The sequence below is a fragment of the Mustela erminea genome, chromosome 11 (genome assembly GCF_009829155.1).
Source record: "Mustela erminea isolate mMusErm1 chromosome 11, mMusErm1.Pri, whole genome shotgun sequence".
Lineage (NCBI taxonomy): Eukaryota > Metazoa > Chordata > Mammalia > Carnivora > Mustelidae > Mustela > Mustela erminea.
This window is the reverse complement of record NC_045624.1, coordinates 18,417,006-18,435,229: the sequence shown is the minus strand read 5'-3', so window position 1 is coordinate 18,435,229 and position 18,224 is coordinate 18,417,006. Positions and strand designations below refer to the sequence as shown.

The following is an 18,224-nucleotide window of genomic DNA, read 5'->3' as shown; positions in this document are numbered from 1 at the left end:
AATTTAATATGAGTTTAAATAGGTACCCAGTGAATTTCCTCATACCTTGCTTATACAACCCTGTTGCTTTATTTCTTCTCTCTTCTTAGCTTAAATGGTACTTACTTTGATGAACGACTCCCAGAGAATATTAATTTGAACATTTCTGAAATATTCCTGGAGAACTGTAAATGTAATTTTGATCAACCTTTCTCCTTAAGTGCAGTTTTTAGTTTTGAGTAAAATAAAACAAACAAAAAAAACAATACACAGCTCTTTTCTTACTGTTGCAAAGAAAATGTAACAAACACTATCCAGTAAAAGGTTTTTATTTATACAACACATATACTATTAATTATAGAAGTCCGGGTTCATGAGTTTTGTTAGGTATCACTATGTTTTAGTTTCTCTGTTAATTGCAACCTCTTTTTGCCTGATTGGCTGCCTGGAAGACATGCATGAAGGCTATGGTGGCTTAGTGAAGATTTCCTGCTCTGGAACTGTGACTAGATCTTTGCATTCCAGAGGAAGATTGATTTTCAAACTCCGCTTGAACTTCAATTGTATCTTTTTCTTCAACCAGATCTCCTGACCTCCTGAGGGGATACCCTCACTTCTGGGCAGACCAGCTTACCAAAAGCCAGTTCTCCAGAAAAAATTGCTGAATGGCTGGTTCATTCAAAGCCACTTTAGCAAATGTGTGTGTATGGCACATTAGTCCTGTCCAATCCCACAAAGTACCTGAATGTATGAAGGCCAGTGAGAAGGTGGATCTGTGGTGACAAAATATTGGGTACCTATATCTACTAAGGACGACTCCATTCAATAATGTGAGGGAGCTCAGCTCAGGGAGCTTGTCCAAGATCACACAACTTAGCAATGTCAATTTTAACTCCAAAAGAAAAATGCTTTCTTCTACTCAGATGTATTTTTCAGGACATGACATTCACCAGATGTATTAGCTGCAGTGATACTATAAAGAGATGTTCCTCTCATCTATTGCCTGGCTATCAAGTGGCACAGATCATGTAGGATCAGCTGTCTAAGTGCCTTTTTTCTCAAGATATGGTTTCCTATTATTCTTTGGAGGTGACCAGTTAATTTTTAAATATCATTGATGATCGTTATGTTCTTGATTTCTACATATTGAATATATCTACCCACTGCATTTTGTATCCTATTGAAACTCAAAAGAGGCCATTGAGAGCCTCTTTAGGTGGCTCCTGTGTCCTTTAATATGACCCATGTCAACTTCAGTAGCTATCTTGCTCTCTGTTAGGACAAGATCTTCTACACTCTTCTGTGCATTACCTGCCCCAGACCCGCAAACCATCTCTTCTCCAAAGAGCTCTGGTTTCTTTAAGTGGGAGGTGATAGCGCAAGGTCATATGGTTGCCAGGAGTGCTCGTTGCTGCTGGGTTGCTCATTGCTTCTAGGCTTTTTCTGTAGATTAAATACCTCACGAGTTCAAGTTAATATTTCCAATTCAGATTCAGGACTTGAGGATTTTTATGCATCTTCTCTATTACATACCTTTCTTTCACACTGAGCATCCTGATTCTGAAAGACATGGGAGATGATAGAACTATGGTGTCTACTGTAGTTTAATGTCTGTGAAACTTCTCATGTGTTTCATCCAGATTATGTCCAGAAGAGTCTTCAAATAACAATACCAATATGATTAGTGCCAGTAGAAAGACTTGAGAACAGTTAAAAATTTGTTTGCACATGTTCTCCAATAACCCAGTTATTTGTGGTTGTTTTACAGCTATACTCTCAGCACATAGTCATACACTTGCTCCCTTTTAACTCTCATTTTGTCTTACTTCTCAGATATATACACACTTGATACTCATCATTAGGCCTCAGGCCAATGTCTAGTAGTTTTGTTGTCTAGGCGCATTCTCTACTAGATCCAGGAAGTGTTCTGGGGGCAGCATATCCTGAGTTCTTGCCTGCCGTTGACAGCCTGTCATACTTGAGACTCAAATTGTTGTTTTTGTGACCTATCCTGTTTGCTTGTTTTGGTTTATCAAGGGCTCTTATTGTTTGTATGTTGGATCATCTTTGTCTGTCTTAAATATTTGTCATTTTTTCTAGACTCTTATTACCTCTTTATTTCTTTTTGAGTTTAAAAAAATTTCCTCCATTCTCTTTCTATCCCTATGAAGTCATTTGTTGTTCTTTACTCTTCTCTTCCTTCTGGTTTAGTTTTAATTTCTGAAGTGACTTTTTTCCCTTATATTTCTGATTTTTTTCCTGAGTTCTGTCACCTCACTTAGGAGTTTTAAAAATTATAATTTATTGGGGTCCCTGGGTGGCTCAGTCGGTTAAGCATCCAACTCTTGATTTCAGCTCAGGTCATAATCTCAGGGTTATGAGATTAAGCCCCATGTGGGGCTCTGCACTGGGCATGGTGTCTGCTTGAGATTCTCTCCCTCTCTCTCTCTGCCCTTCCCCCCACTCGTGTGCTCTCTCCCTCTGGGCGAAAAAAAGTAATTTATTTGTTCCTTAATGTTTTGTGCCATTTCCTTAATGTCTTTTAATTAATTTTGAAATAGTAGATGACAGATTTTATCTGTTTAATGAATGCTTTCACTGTATGTAAAGGGGTTAGTCTCCTCTTTTAAAATAATAACTTTGAGATTTTACTAGGAAATTTCTCATTCTTATGTGAAGTTAGTTTTTTCAAACTTTTATAAGGAATCATGGTTTTTACAAATTGTGTTAAAATATATAGCAGTTTTCTTTTTTTCTTTTTCTTTTTTATTTATTTGACAGAGATCACAAATAGGTAGAGAGGCAGGCAGTAGAAAGAGAGAGAGGGAGGGAAGCAGGCTCCCTGCTGAGCAGAGAACCCGATGCAGGGCTCGATCCCAGGACCCTGGGATCATGACCTGAGCCAAAGGCAGAGGCTTTAACCCACTGAGCCACCCAGGCACCCCTATATCAGTTTTCTTTTGAGGGTTTCAGTTTTTGTTGGGGGTTTCTGGGCTCTGTTCCCCTCTACCACTTTGGTCTAGACTTTCTCTTTTTCTCTGTTGACTGTCCTAATTAATGTTTTTTTAAGTTGGGGGGAAGTAGAGAGAGGGAACCATTTTTTAAAGATTTTTATTTTATTTATTTGACAGACAGAGATCACAAGTAGGCAGAGAGACAGGCAGAGAGAGAGGGGGAAGCAGGCTCCCTGCCGAGCAGAGCCCCTCATGACCTGAGCCCAAGGCAGAGGCTTAACCCACTGAGCCACCCAGGTGCCCCACCTAATTAATTTTGATTCCACTCCCATTAGCTTTTCTTTAGTGTGGGGCTCTGTCTTAGAAGAGAGCCATAGTGGGTCAGATTCAAGAAATCACAGTTGATCCAGCTGTTTCAGAACTTACTGTGAACCCCTTATTCTTACCCACTATTAAGGTAGGAAGAAGCACCCCCTGGATTCCAGCTGTGGTGCCCATTTGTGCTGCTTTTCTTCCTAGTGAATACGAGGGTCTTTTAGTCCCCCTGTTGCTTCCTTCGCCTTTCTCTCACATAGACACTGGTGCCATGTGCTGGTGCCACTAAGATCATCTGTATTTTGGGCTTTGAGGGAGATTCTTCTTCTGATTTGGGGTTTGAGGGGATTTAGGGTTTGAGGGGGTATCTCTTCATCTAGTATTCTTGTCAATGTTTTGGTATGTTTTTTATTTGGCCATTTGCTTGCTCTATTTTTGTGTGAGAATTCTGAAAGCTCCAGACCGCGCTTCCGCTATTACTGTCGTCCTCCCAGCCATGATGTAATTGAAATCAAGGACCCATATAGGAAAAAATGAAGATGGTATCAAGTAAAATCACAATAGAAAATATGTGTACTGCTGTGGAGAAACTGAGGAACAAGAATAACAAATTAACCTGAGAGTGGGATAGTGGAGTTCGTCAATATATAGTAATTTTGTAGTAATATGAAATCATTTAGGTGTATTTAGGGGTTATTTAAACAGATAGTTTTAAGTAGTGAAATTTACATAGAGTTTCTTTCCTCCTCTCTTGTCCCATTGCAAACCCCATCCATCCAGTCAAGTGCTACTTTCTTCTTGTCCTGCTTAAGACAGAATCACAGAGCTAATGGTCAGGGACACCGTTGTATGGTCTTGGTGACCAGATAGACACCCGAGAGCCTATGGTGACCAGATAGACACCTGAAAGTTTCGTTGTTAGCTGTCATATGTCATGGTGTCTAAGAAACAATTTCAAAAGCCTGACCCAGAATTTCTTAAGCTAGCAACCATCGACAGCAAATTCTATTCCAGATCACAGAGAACGCTAGACACTATTCACACTTCATATTATGTCCCCAAATTTATACGGTTGTACATTAAAGATACAGATTAAGCTTCCTCTTCATGCTCAGGTGTGTGTGCTGTGTACAGGGGAACACAGGAGTGACCAAAGGGTCTTCTGGTCTTTGGGGTGCGACTTGTTTCCCAGAGGTGTTCACTGCACCAACCTTGGCATCACCACAGAGTAGAACCATTACTGCAGATTAGTTTCTGTAATGCAAAAATGCCTTTAGAATCACATCAACTTAACCCTTAAAAGTTAATTCTTGAAAAATTCCCCTAAAACACACACAACCTCTTGAAACTATGCTAACCTCCAAGGCTAAAACAAGCGGTTAGCCAGGAGTTGCAAGCTCACAACCGTAGCTTTGGTGTTTATTTTCCTTGGCATACTTGTTTGTCGTCGTTTCTTATGTGATTTTAACTAAATATCAACTTACAGACAAGCCTGGTAGTGACATTAAAATCAGAGAGTTTTAGTTCAGATTCAGTTACTGCAAGCAAAGATTGCTGTTTAAAAATAAATGTTATTACAAATCCCTTTATAAATGAGACTTTTATGTAAAACAAATAAGCACTTGTTGATTTATCTTTTCTGTAAATTGAGAATTTTATATGCCAGCTTTGCTTAAAGTGAGGAAATCCAGCACCTGGACAGTTTCTAAACAGATCACACTCCATTACATAATCCATGTACAGATATCCATTTTACTATTTATAAAACAGCATGTGCTCTCTCGGTTTTTCCTCTGTCTTTTTAAATCCCCTTTGGCCACCAGATTAAAAACCTTTTGAAGGTGATGATTGTGTCTTTTATGTCTCTGTATCCCCTTCAAATGTTTACTAAGTATATAGTGATGGTGAAGTGCTGGTGACACGGGGGAGATATTTCAGGGTTGTACTGAAATACTGTTGGATATAATCAATAACTTGACTATTCTGTGTGCAAAGATCTGGGAAGACAAAAAGACAATAATAAGAGATGATCTCATTGGAAAGATAAAAGAATATATAAACATGAATAAGGAATTGTCACATTATTGTTTAGATGTCAAATAAAGTTGATAAATTGAGGTCTTCATAAAAATATTTCATTTATAAAGTTTTTGTTCTTTCCACTGAACCAATAGCTGTTTTTTTTAGGCCTTTCCCCCTTTTTCTTTCCATATATTTGACAATCTCTAGAAGAAGATAGTGATTATCGCCATCTGACGTATTTTTGACATCAATATAATTTTCTGATCATATTCCTTGCCTAGGAAAGAGATTCTATAGAGAGACAATATGAGACAGCCCGGCAGGCCCTGATGGGAAAGATATCTCCTCATCACACACTCCTGTTTCAAAGGTAGCGATATATCACATTTACTTATACCGGGGCATCTTTAGATTGATCCAAATATACCAAATGAATCCTAAATCATCAACATAACAGAGGCCTCTGTACTAGAGTGGACCCAGTGCTTCAGTAGTAAACCTAGTTCTAGAAGTTGTATTTTCCTTTCATTTATTATGTATTTTAAAAAGACATAATGTGCTCATAGCTATTAAAAACTTGTGGCTTTTTTTTTCCTTTGCACTTTTTTTTTTTAAGATGTTATTTATTTATTTGACAGAGATCACAGGTAGGCAGAGAGGCAGGCAGAGAGAGAGGGGGAAGCAGGCTTCCCGCTGGGCAGAGAGCCCAACTCGGGGCTCAATCCCAGGACCCTGGGATCATGACCTGAGCCGAAGGCAGAGGCTTTAACCCACTGAGCCACCCAGGCACCCTCTTTGCCCTCTTTGAAGACTATAAGGAATGGTATTTCTGGTGGAATTTGAATATATATCAGCCTTCACCAAGGCTGTTCATGACTGAAAGTTCATTATATTGTGTTCACTTTCTTGCTCTTGTCTGTCATGACTCTCAAAACAATAGTAATTTATTATGCGCAAAGTCATTTGTTTAATGCCTCCTTTCCATATTAAACTGTAAATTCCATGAGAGTGGGAATCATTGTATCTTTATTAATCTGTGAATTCTCTATTCTTAATATGAAGGGTTTTACTTAGTTCCTTCCGCATAGTAAAGGCTTCCTGATGTTAGTGGCTATAATAATTATTTTACTATCATTACGTATCAAGAGGCACATTTAGGCTTTAATATTTACTCAGAATGAATAAGTAGGTCACAGGATAGCTACAGAATGTTTGCATTTTATTTTCTCATTAACGCTACAAGCTTTGATATTCTGAATTCTCTTTCCTGTGCCACATTTTAGAAAATCTGAGTAATAAAGTGAAGTCCCTGTTTTCAGAAAGGTAGCAAGAACATGACAAGACCTTAATTATGCATTTTAAAAAGCTTTTTTAGAATGCAGAGATTCAAGGAAGCAGAATAAAGAAACCACTTAAGTTTTATTCAAATTCAATTTTTATTGTCTGTAATTTTAACCTGTTAAAAATCTTCAACCAATATAAAGGAAACCAAGTTTTGTCTATTTGTTCCATATCCAAAAAGTGTGATGAATTTTCTCCATATTGATAAACTATCTTTGGATAGTCTGATTCAAAAGATAGGCTGTGTGGCTTACACAGAGATCCACTGAAGGGCTAGGAAAGTGATGGCCAGGAGATAGACAGTATCTTCTAGAGCAGCAAAGCTAGGGTCTGTGTGACCTCTGATCAGCAGCAGGGCCAAGCTTATTAAAACGCTAGGGACAGAGGACCGAAGCAATTTTAAATATGAGCTCCAAATGGGTCATACCAGGACAGAGAGCCGATTCAAATTTGCATGCATTTATATGCAATTGGGCTACTTTGCACACAGCAACTCTATTTAGCAAGTCTGAGGTGAATAACAACAGGATTTTTTCACTAAAAACGGTTAATGATTCTTCCAAGTCACTCTGGGAAAACAGGCTAGTAGAGTTGAAAAAAGAATATTTTACACTGGAGTTCAGTGGAGAGTATAATATTGGAATTTTTAGAAATACTTTATTCTGGTATCATTTCAAAGCATTGGATTAGGAACAAAATTTGAAAACATCTATTTCAGTTTTTATAGCGGTTGATAAATTGTTGGACTCATGTAACAAATGGACAAGGGTTTATAATGGAATACATAAAATACATACTAATCAGTACGAAGATGATTTGCCAATATTGGTGACTTCATAGATAAGGAAGATTTAAAACAACATAAATTCCCTTAGTCTACAAATTAGAATGTACTAATGCTAGTGTTTTAAGACAAGTCTGGAGTAAATGTTAGAGTGGATGTATTACATTATTCCAAATATATCTTACAGGTATTTACATTTATGTGGATATATCAGTCAGTATTTAGGTATTATGTGTGTCTATGCTTGGTATCATTACAAAATTCTTTTTTTTTTCTTTTTTTTCTGATTTCAGGGGTCCAGTGCCAGCACCTGTTACCAATGGTCTACATTATTTTACAGCTTCAGAACTGCAGAAAAATTTTGAGCTTTGTGAAGATTATTTTAAAGCTCCCATTGGACCGTATTTTGAGAGGAGGTGAGTTGAGTTTTATGCAATAAAATCAGTTATTTTGTGCTGATTAGTGAAGATCGTGGCATTCCTCCCTATGCTTCAGAAAAATACTGAAACTGGGGAGCAGGACCCCACCTTCCACCATGGAATTTGAAGGGAGTAGATCCTGGCCCTCTGGGGAGGACATAAGCATATATCCTGGGTCCATCCAGTTAAAAGCTTCTCTCTGGGATTTTGAATGTGGGGGTGAGGGGGACACAAAGATGCAGGAGCAGGTAGAGATCCATCCAGACACCGGTAGTGGAGGATCCAGAATCCATTGCGGAGTGCAAGCTGTGATGATCTACTGATCTCTTCCCATATTGAGACCTGGCTCTGTTCTTGGCACCTAGCTTACCTTGATTCCTACCCAGTTTTTAGGTCTGATCCTTCAGTTTTTCATTAGTTTATAAACGACACAATAGCTTTTCAGTCACTCCTTTTTAGGTATTGAAATGAGCCAGAGTTGGTGTTTGTAATTTGCAATTAACATCTCTGATTAATATAGTGCTGTGTTTCTAAATGTTTACCAGCTGGTGTCCAATACACAAAAGGACATTTCAGGGTTCCAGTGCTTACTATGTCAAAAGGTGGTTCAAAAGCTGAGTGTGTGTTAAGCTGAAGACCGTATACAGACCACAGCTGACACCCACCCGACCACTGATTTTAGTGCTTGGCCTTTGTAGGCAATCTGCTACATTTGGTTTCTGCTTGCGCTGTGTGTTCTTCTACAGTTGACCATATCTCCATACATAGGTCTTGAATCCAAACTTCCCAAGAAAAGATCTGGCTGGTTGGGTCAATCACTGTCTACTAGGTGTGCCACTCTTATATAGAGATCTGTAGCCAGAGCCCTCATAGGAAACAGGCTGGTCTGTGGATTGGTTGCACCTGTATCAAGCACCCATCGTTTATCTGATTATCTGTGTCCAGACCAATGAAAGAGAACCAAGTAGAGAATTTTTCAGAAAGGGTCACGTGGGTTTGGCAGAGTCTCTGCACTATCTGAACACATGGTAATATAACAGACAAGAAATAGGACTGGAATGCAATGCACTAGAATATTAGCAGGGGAGATTTCTCTAGAAATACAGTTATTTTTATTTTCTTCTTTATCATTTTTTGTAATTTCTAAATTGAAAATTTTTAAATGCTATAATTAAGGTCTTGTCAGGTTCTTACTTACTTTCTGAAAATAGGAACCTCACTTTATTACTCAAATTTTCAATTTAGAATTTATACTTAATTTTTATATCCTAAAAAAACTATTTAGAATCCATGATGACTTGCTGAAATATTTAATAAATGGAAAAAATTCTTTTAGATACAGTTAAGTTCCTCATATCACTCTACATGTTAAAACAAATGTTAAAATTATAAAGCGTTAAAGACGAACCAATGCCTGTAATATAATAAGTGTGGAAATTCAGATACATATGTATAGCCAATGTGATTAGGTCTAAAAATATTCATGTGTATGTACAGAAAAAAATACTGAAAATACACCAAAATATTATTAGTTATTATCTTGTAGTGATGAGATTATGACCAATTTTTATTTCTTTGTTCTCCCATATTTTCAGTGGTGAAGTATTTTTGAAGTATTAACGTAACTTTAAAAAGTTATTTTTTAAAAGTCTGCCCCAGCAAAGGGATATTTTTTGAGAACCTGTGTCTTGATAATGACAATTTAAAAAATGAGGAACGTTTTCCTTTATTTCTGAGTTTTATTGCTCTAACACTTGGATTTCCTCCCTTAACGCTGATGATGAAAAAGAACCATCCCTTCTAAGTGGTTCCTTCAAGCCTACACATTTCACTAGCTACTGGAGACCCTAGTATTCTAGTTAGTATTCTAATTAGTATTAATTGAAGGAAAAGTGTGGACATATTCAGACCATAACAGAGAAAAAGAATGCTTAACAGGCCACACTGGGCTTATGCCTCATCTGGCCCCATGGTGAAACGGTGGCTCAGACCTACCCTCAAGTCTGACCATTCGCTGGTGGTAGCATATGTGTGTCTTTCAACTCCACCAATTTTTTACATCAGTCTCTCAAAGCATTTTCATGTAATATTTTCTTTGATAAAAAGGAAGAAATAATTGTTGAAAGACCTTGCTCTGTGATCCACCCCCCCTACACTTTTTTGGGGTGTTTGTTTTAAATGAAGACCTACACTTTTTCAAAAATAAGAGACCAGAACATGTGCTATGGGTTGAGTTGTGCACCCCCTCCTCAACCTACCCCCTACCAAATTCACATGCTGGAGTCCTGTCCCCTCAGAGTGTGACCTTATTTGGAGATAAGGTTGTTGCAGATGTATTTAGTTAAGATAAGGTCATACTGGAATAAGGCAGTAAGGTAGACCCCTAAACCAATACGATTTGTGTCCACATAAAAAGGGGAAATTTGGACCGAGGCATGTACATCAGAAGAGGGCTTGGTGTGATGTAGAAGCCAGGGAGCACCAGATTGCCAGCCAACCCCAGAAGCTAGAGGAAGGGCCTAGGATAGCTCCTCTGCCACAGCCTTCTGAAGGAACCAACCCTGCTGACACCTTGATCTTGAACTTGTAGACTCCAGGTCTATGAGACACTAAATTTCAGCCACTCAGTTCCCAGTACTTTGTTACACCAACCCTAACAAACTAATATGGTAGGTATTAAAAATCCAGTGGCATTTTTTTTTTCTTGCTATTTTCCTTCTGTGCTCTCTTTAACATACTATGTTGGTATTACTTTACAGGTTGGCCATAAGATCTATGGTTTATTGTGGGTTTTTACTAAAAGAAGGAATAAAGCTTTATGGTGCTGTAGTTTAGAATAGAAGATCTAGGCCCTAACACATAAATGCATCTAACATTCTATTGAGCAGAACAAGATTCAGTCTAGTATACTTCTGGAGAGAAGCTCCCAAGCAAGGTTACTAAAGTCACTTGCCCACTGCAAGAGGAAAGAGCTATTCAGTCGCAGAGAAATCCAGAAGTTGGAGTTATTGGTCTCACTTTTTTAGGAAGTGGTTCTTAGCTCAGTTACCTTATGTGGGGGCAAGAGGTTGGAAAACAAAATCTTCTAGGATCACAGTATTCATTCTGAAACAGGCTAGTGTTCTGTGAAGGGATTCCAAAAACTGTTGTCTAACAAAAAAAGACAAACCCAAGTACTCAGTCCAACAGGATCCCCTCCTTCCAACGATCCAACGAGCAATTCAGTATTTCTACCTGTTGATAATAAGTACTCAAAACTTCTTTTTTTTTTTTTAAGATTTTATTTATTTGAGAGAGAGAGAAAGCACAAGCAGGGGAGGGGAGAGGGAGAGGCGGAGGGAGAAGCAGACTCCCTGCTGAGTGGGAAACCCGACGCGGGGCTCGATCCCAGAACCCTGGGATCATGACCTGAGCTGAAGGCAGATGCTTGACCGACTGAGCCTCCTAGGTGCTCCCCTACAAGTCCTCAAATATTCTAAGCAGAAACCTAGCTGCAGGGAGATGGCTCCATCCTGGACTACCTCTGCCTGAAAATGTTGGTGCCATCAAGCCCTAGCTGTAGTTAATAGGTTGAACAGAAGGCAGGTGTCCACGCCCAGTGTGGGAGCTTTCCAGGAGAGCTGATTTTGGATTCCAGCCATGGACTATGACCCAAGTACTGCAGTCTCTGCTTGCCATTCAGACATAACACAGACAGCATGAGTGCCCTCATATTGGATGCGCCCCCTCAGATGCCTACATCACCCCCTACATTTCCTCTTGGGTCAAGGGCAAGCCCAAATAGCTAATTGGACTGTGTTTCCTTGTAATGGGGCCTTGAACTCTGGGGGACACCTCATTAAAACTTGCTTCTACCCTTTTCACTCTGTTCAGTCATAATATCAGCTTGGTAGACAGAGACACCCTCATTAAATGACAGGCTTTATCCAGAGTAGACCCAATTTGCTTCAGCCTTTGCTACTGCAAAGATATGAACTTAAGTTAAATGTGGAGTGTGGACAAGTGGAGGTCAACCTGAATTTGACATTTGATCCCAGAAATGTACTTCTCTGCTGAGATAGTAGTCATTGCGTTGAAACTACAGTGAACCTATAATCGCAGCCAACCTCCAGGCTCTGCAGTAAACAATTACCTCCTAGTTTTCAACATCTTAAATTAATCTTTGGCTAAATCATGAAAAGACAACACTCTGATGACAAAACTTACTATAATTAACACTGGCAGTGAAAAGTAGAGCTCCAATGACAAAGTTGAGGAGGTAGAGGTAGAAAGTCAACACGAGTCATCTGTTGTTGGCGGAACAAGAAAGGCGGGATTGAAATACAGTCCATGACCATGTAGGCCTGACAGAGGGAAGAACTGAAAACGGTGGCAGAGCTCTTTGGGGGAGAAAAAACAGGGGGAGTGTTATTAAGTGAGCTGAATCCTTTCTGATTATAGCAGACAGCCATGTCTACCAAAGATTGTTTTAAAACTGGTAAGTCAATAAAAGTAATGTATTATTTACAAACAAAATTATTGTCAGAATATCTGAAAACAGACATGGTTAAAAATGGTTAGCTCTGGGGCGCCTGGGTGTCTCAGTGGGTTGGGCCTCTGCCTACGGCTCGGGTCATGATTTCAAGGTCCTGGGATCGAGCCCCGCATCAAGCTCTCTGCTTGGCGGGGAGCCTGCTTCTCCCTCTCTCTCTGCCTGCCTCTCTGCCAGCTTGTGATCTCTCTCTTTCTCTTTCTGTCAAATAAATAAATAAAAAATGGTTAGCTCTCAGGAGAGTGAAAGTGGTATTGGGAGAGGTAGGCCTTGGCTTGCTGCTTTTTAATTATGAGCCCTTCTGTATAATAGAACTTGGTTTTAATTATATGTATAGACTGTTAACCCTTGAACAACACAGGTTGGAGCTGCAGGGGTCCATTTATTTGCGGGTTATTTACAGTGCAGGGCACTAATGTACCATAAATGCATTTTCTCTTCCTTTTGATTTTCTTAATAGCCTTTACTCTATGTTCCTTTATTGTAAGAGAATACAGTATCTAATACATATACAAGATATGTGTCCATCAATTGTTTATGTTATCGGTGAGGCTTCCCGTCAACAATAAGCTGTGAGTAGTTAAATTTTTGTGGAGTCAAAAGTTACATGTGGCTTTTTGGCTGCAGGGAGGGTCAGGGCCCCTAATCCCCTCCCTCACGTTATAAGCACTCATGAGTTGCTTAAAACATTCGTGAAATTTATTTTGGAGAAATAAGAAAACTCACAGAGGGAAAGAGGAGTACATTTTGACCATGTAAACACCTTAAGTTTCTCTAGGTTCAAAACAAATGTAAAAGGAAAAACAGCAGACTATGTAAAATGTAACAAATGAGTCATCATTCAATATATAAAGAGTTCATAAAAAAATAAAAAATAAAAATAATAAAGAGTTCAGGGGCGCCTGGGTGGCTCAGTGGGTTAAGCTGCTGCCTTCGGCTCAGGTCATGATCTCAGGGTCCTGGGATCGAGCCCCGCATCGGGCTCTCTGCTCAGCAGGGAGCCTGCTTCTCTCTCTCTCTCTCTCTCTCTCTCTGCCTACTTGTGATCTCTCTCTGTCAAATAAATAAATAAAATCTTTAAAAAAAAAAAAAAAGAGTTCATAAAACTGGTAGGGCAAACAGGAAGTTAGATCCTCCAAAGGTAAATGTTTATAAATGACGGGAGAAAAGCTAAATAATAAATAAATGCACCTAAAAATTAAGAAATAATGTTTAATCTTGCTGTGAGCAAAGCAACAAAGCTCACTTCACGGTGCCCTTCAGGATGAACCCCTCCTCTGCCGTCCATGGAGACCCCTCCCCCACCTCCCACCACCCTTGGAAGCCAAGAAGCAGGTGAATCCCAAAGGAGAGTAACCTGATGGCAGGAAGTACACTGGGCCAAACACAGGGATATTGGGCACGCTAATCACAACCCAACCTCATCCTAAAGGGGGAACAAGATCCCAATCCCCAAAACCCGCATTAGATATGCCCAGTGTGTGGCCTCCTAAGACGCTTGCATGTCATCTGTCCTTAAATAGCAGGAACTGCCATATGTAAGTTGCATTTGGTTCTGAAGTGCTAGGAATTAGTACCTGTGACTCCGTCAACTTGTGAGTGCTCCAGTACCCACTGGAGCTTTGCTTTGCTTTGTCGGTTGGAGGAGAGGTTTACGCCCCTATGTACAGCTTTTACTCTGCCCGCTGCCATGTAGCTCCTGCCACAGACCGCGCTGAATGCCTGAGCTCAGCAGAGCGGTGCACACGCCACGGACGGGGCTCTGGAGAGGGGCCCCAGTGCGGTCAGAGGCTTCCACCGTATGGTGCTCGGGAGCTTTTCATCCCAACGGTATCCTTTACTTTTCACTTTTCAGTGGCAAGGATTCCCACCTTCTCAGGAACTGCTCTACGGTATTTCAAGCTTATCCATGGTCCAAAGAAATGTCTTCTCAGCCTCCAGAGGGCAGCAGTTATTCTCGCCCGGGATCAGCAGTAAGTGATGGCGAGGCTGATCAGGCCCTAAAAGGTATGTGTCCTCTTACGTGCGGGTCTCATACGCATAGTAACATCACTGTATCTATTTCCCACTGCTTCTGATTTTTTAAAAATGAAATGAGTGTTGAAGTCATCCCTCTCCTCTGAGGTAGGGTGGGGTTTTTTGGTCTCCCGTTGCTCAGAGATGAAAAACAAAGTTCGGCAAGGTCGAGAATGTGCCCAAGGTCACATACTTAGGCCACTTAGAGTGGGCTTAGAATAAGTTGCTGTTCGGCCCACTGAGCTGCTCTGCCTGCAGGGATCTTTTGGGGTCAAGGGCATGTGCTCTCTGCAGGGGGTCTTAGATGACTTGGGCTCCATTCAGTGAGGGTAAAGAGAAGCCTGGAAGGTTTCAGGTTGCTGGCCCATCTTCTGCTCTGGGAGTCTGGCAGAATCCCACTGGTTTTAGATTTAAAAGGATCTGGCCCAGCCTAGCCAGGTCACCCCCTTCATGGCCCTTGCTCCTCAACACACAGGTGAATGCATATCTCCAGGCCCCGACAAGGTGGGCATTGCATTTTTGTCTCTGGGCATAGTAGCTAGTGGTGTTCACATATGACTGCGAGTAAAGACCTTGAACAGGGTTGGCGAGACTGAAGGGCTGGAGGTGAAGTGAGAAAGAGAAAAGTAACCTGCTGCTGGCCTAGAAGATGGGGCTCTGTGCGCAATGGATAAAATAATGAGTAACTTGGAGGACTCGGTAGGACCTGCAGGCTAGCGGGGAGACACCATTTGTAGCCTGGGCTGGTGGCGAAGTTCTGCCCGAGCCCAGAGGGGACGTGAGGACCCCCTTGCTCAGGTGAGTGGGGAAACCAGAAAGAGAATAAAGATTTGTTAGTTTGCCAGGGACAAGAAGACACAGCAGTTGGCATGTCCAGAAGGCAGGGTTCCTAAACAGGCAGCTTCTAGCCAACTCAAGGGCAGGGACTCTTTAGCTGTACTTACCTTCGGAACAGATGAAGCCTGAGAGAAAGTATTTTCAAGGATTTTATTATTTGTGAGAGTGAACACAGACAGTAAGGACTAGAGTCCCAAGACCAGGGTTCCAGGAAGTCATCCCAGATTCTGAAGGAGATACTTTCTTGTCACCTCACAGGTTGTGGGAAGTGTTCTAGAAACTCATTCAAGACCGTGACCTGCCACTCAGGGGCCTAAGGACAAAACTCTAGGAGCCCTGGACCAAATGTGTCACCAAGGCCCATCATGGTCTGGTGTCCCATAGGACAGTGTTTCCAGACCTTTCCTATCTTATGTTCTGTCCTCTTTTACTCTTCCTTCAGTGGGATGCTTAGAGGCACAAACTGCGTTCCAAACAGTCCGGCCAGAACAGAAGTGGGGCTGTGACCCGTGGAAAGAACATTGGACTCAAAATGCAAAGGCCTGGTTCTAGCTCCATTTCTGCCATTGTCTGACTGCATAGTTTCGGGCAAATCAGATGATGTCTGAGCCTTGAGCGTGTTACCTGTCCTACAATAATAGAGAAACATCCTGTACACCATATATTACACATATATAATATGTATGTATATGCATATTCTAGTGTCATATGGTATCATCTAGAGTGTACAGGATGCGGTGTGGTGTAAGGAAGAAGACAGGTACTAGATACCTACTAAGTATGATGATTATAAATTTGTATACACAGAAGCCAAAGATAGTGGTAGTTTTCTGCAGGAATGGTTTCTGGAGATTTACTTCGTTGCTTTGAATGGGTCATGTTTTCTGGTTTCTTTATGTGCCATGTGGTGTTTTGTTGAAAACTGAGCATTTGAAAAAGCAGCCACCTCTTCAAGCGTGCAGGCTGCCCCGGGTGCGGGGCTTGTCCAGAGCCCAGGACCAGTAAAGTATGAAGGCTTAAGGTCTTTCCAGTTCTTTTCTGGACATGTACTTTTCCTGGACCTGCATGGATGCTTTTTCCCAGTTTCCTAGCATACACAGCCATTAACAAAAAAAAAAAAAAAAAAAAAAAAAAATCTTCCATTTCCTTAACAGTTTTACCCCAGCTGCTTCTTGGGGCCTTATGAAGATGATGTTCTTTTGTCCTCTACAATTAGCAGTGTCTCGCCCTAGGCATACGTAGCTCTGGGTGCTCACTGCTTTCAGTTTCAGCTGTATGGGCCTCCAGCTGTGCCACTTGTGGCCCTCTGAAAGCCGAGCTAGGGGACACAGACCGCTCAGGCAGCCCCCACGCACGTTAGCACAGTGCTCTACTCTCTCTGGTTGGCAAAAATGAGTGGAAAAAACCTTGAAATTTCCTACTGTTTTTGATGTGGCTTTTTCTTGTTTGGGCATTCACTTGGTCGCTAAGGCTCTTTCACTGATTTCCAGAGCTCCTACAAGGTTGTTTCGGTTAGTTTCACTGTTCAGTGTTTGCACAGGGGGGCAAGGGCCCGGAGCTTCCCTGTCTGCCATCTTGCCGGTGTCTCTCAGGGGTGGTTTTCTTCGAGGTAAGTCACACGACTGGCTCCGAGTCAGTTAAGCTCTCCTGTCTTTTGCACATGAACTGCCAGACCAGGTTTCCGTCATCTAACACATACATACTTAATTTTCTTCTTACGTGAAGGCAAATTTTATTTTCTTCTTTTTGTTATTTTGGTTTCAGCACCACATTCTAGTTTAATTCGATCATTTTGGGTTTTGTTTCATCCTCCATATTCACAGTTTTATAAGTTTCTGCAGCAAGTATGCTACCCAAGTCTTTCTCATAGTCTCCGCCAACAGTACGACCCAGGACTTGGGTGACAGTAGTGTCCTGTGACAAGTCTTCGGAGACTCAGTTCCAGGGAGAGTCTACTTGCCTTGTGATTCCTACTCACATCTCTCTAGCATCTTTTTATGTGAGAAACTCTGATACGTGTGGAAATTAAGACAAGACTGTAACAGTGGTGCTTTCTAACTCAGAGGTCAGCAAGTTTTCTGTAAAGGGCTAGACCCTTCTGCAATGACTCAGCCCTCCCATTGTGGTCTGAAAGCAGCCATAGACAATATGTAAATTGATGATCATAGCCTGGATTCCAGTAACTTTATTTACTGTAACACACTACAGACCAGATTTCACCTATGGGCTATACATTTGTTGACCTCTGCCCAAGGAAAAGGGAAATTGAGTTAATTGAAAATAATTAATTTGACATAATTTGCAAACTCCTTCCAACACTTATCACTCACTCTGGTGTTTTATAAATGCACAAACCATTTCTTTCACAAACTTGAATTTGCTAAGGTTTGAGGTCAAGTGCACTGGTTTGTAAACCTTTGTTCCCATGTTAAGAAGAGCAGTGTTACTTGTCTTTTCTTACTGTCAATGAGCTCTACAAGACCCAATTCTGAAAGCACTTCTGTAGTTTACCCCAGCAGGCTGGGATTCAACTTACCTGGGTGTGGAAACGTGAACTGATTTAGAAAGGAGGCCCGCCCTTCCACGGTCTCTTCTACTGCAGAGCCTTCCTTCTTTTAAGACCTTTTTGTTACCCTTTCCAGTTTGGAAAACATCTCCAAGGTGAGGGGCGGGCGTGGGGGGGGGGATAGAAGCCACAGCAGCAAACAAGGAGGAGCTCTTCCTTTTCTTCTCTTTCTCTTTTTTTTTCTCTGTTAAAATCATCTCACGGAATGTGCCCTTCTTGCTTGGAATATACCTTACCAAGGTCCATTTTCCCCTGATTCAGATTGCTTCTGTCTGTGCAATAGACGGAGTCTTCCTAATCTTACCAGATAGGTCACTCCATTTTTCTCATTCTCTGTAGAATCTTCTGCCTTACTTTCTCAGTCCCTGCTACAGTGCTTTTCCCCAGTGAGAATTCAGCTTCCTCTGTGGCCACCATGCTCTACCTTCAGTCTCTATCTTTCAAACTCATCTTGCTGCCC

At 41.0% G+C, this 18,224-nt stretch overlaps 1 protein-coding gene across 2 annotated transcripts in view; it reads left to right on the top strand.

Moving 5' to 3' along the window:
• Positions 1–18,224, top strand: part of LRGUK (leucine rich repeats and guanylate kinase domain containing) — a 139,122-nt gene that overhangs the window by 92,220 nt on the left and 28,678 nt on the right. For both annotated transcript variants that reach the window (XR_004276755.1, XM_032304526.1), the window contains exons 17-19: positions 5,552–5,640; positions 7,689–7,811; positions 14,201–14,352. Coding sequence is in view for 1 of the 2 variants with exons in the window: in XM_032304526.1 (XP_032160417.1) it covers positions 5,552–5,640; positions 7,689–7,811; positions 14,201–14,352 (364 nt within the window). In the remaining variant the exon portion in view is untranslated. The remainder of the gene's footprint in view (positions 1–5,551; positions 5,641–7,688; positions 7,812–14,200; positions 14,353–18,224) is intronic.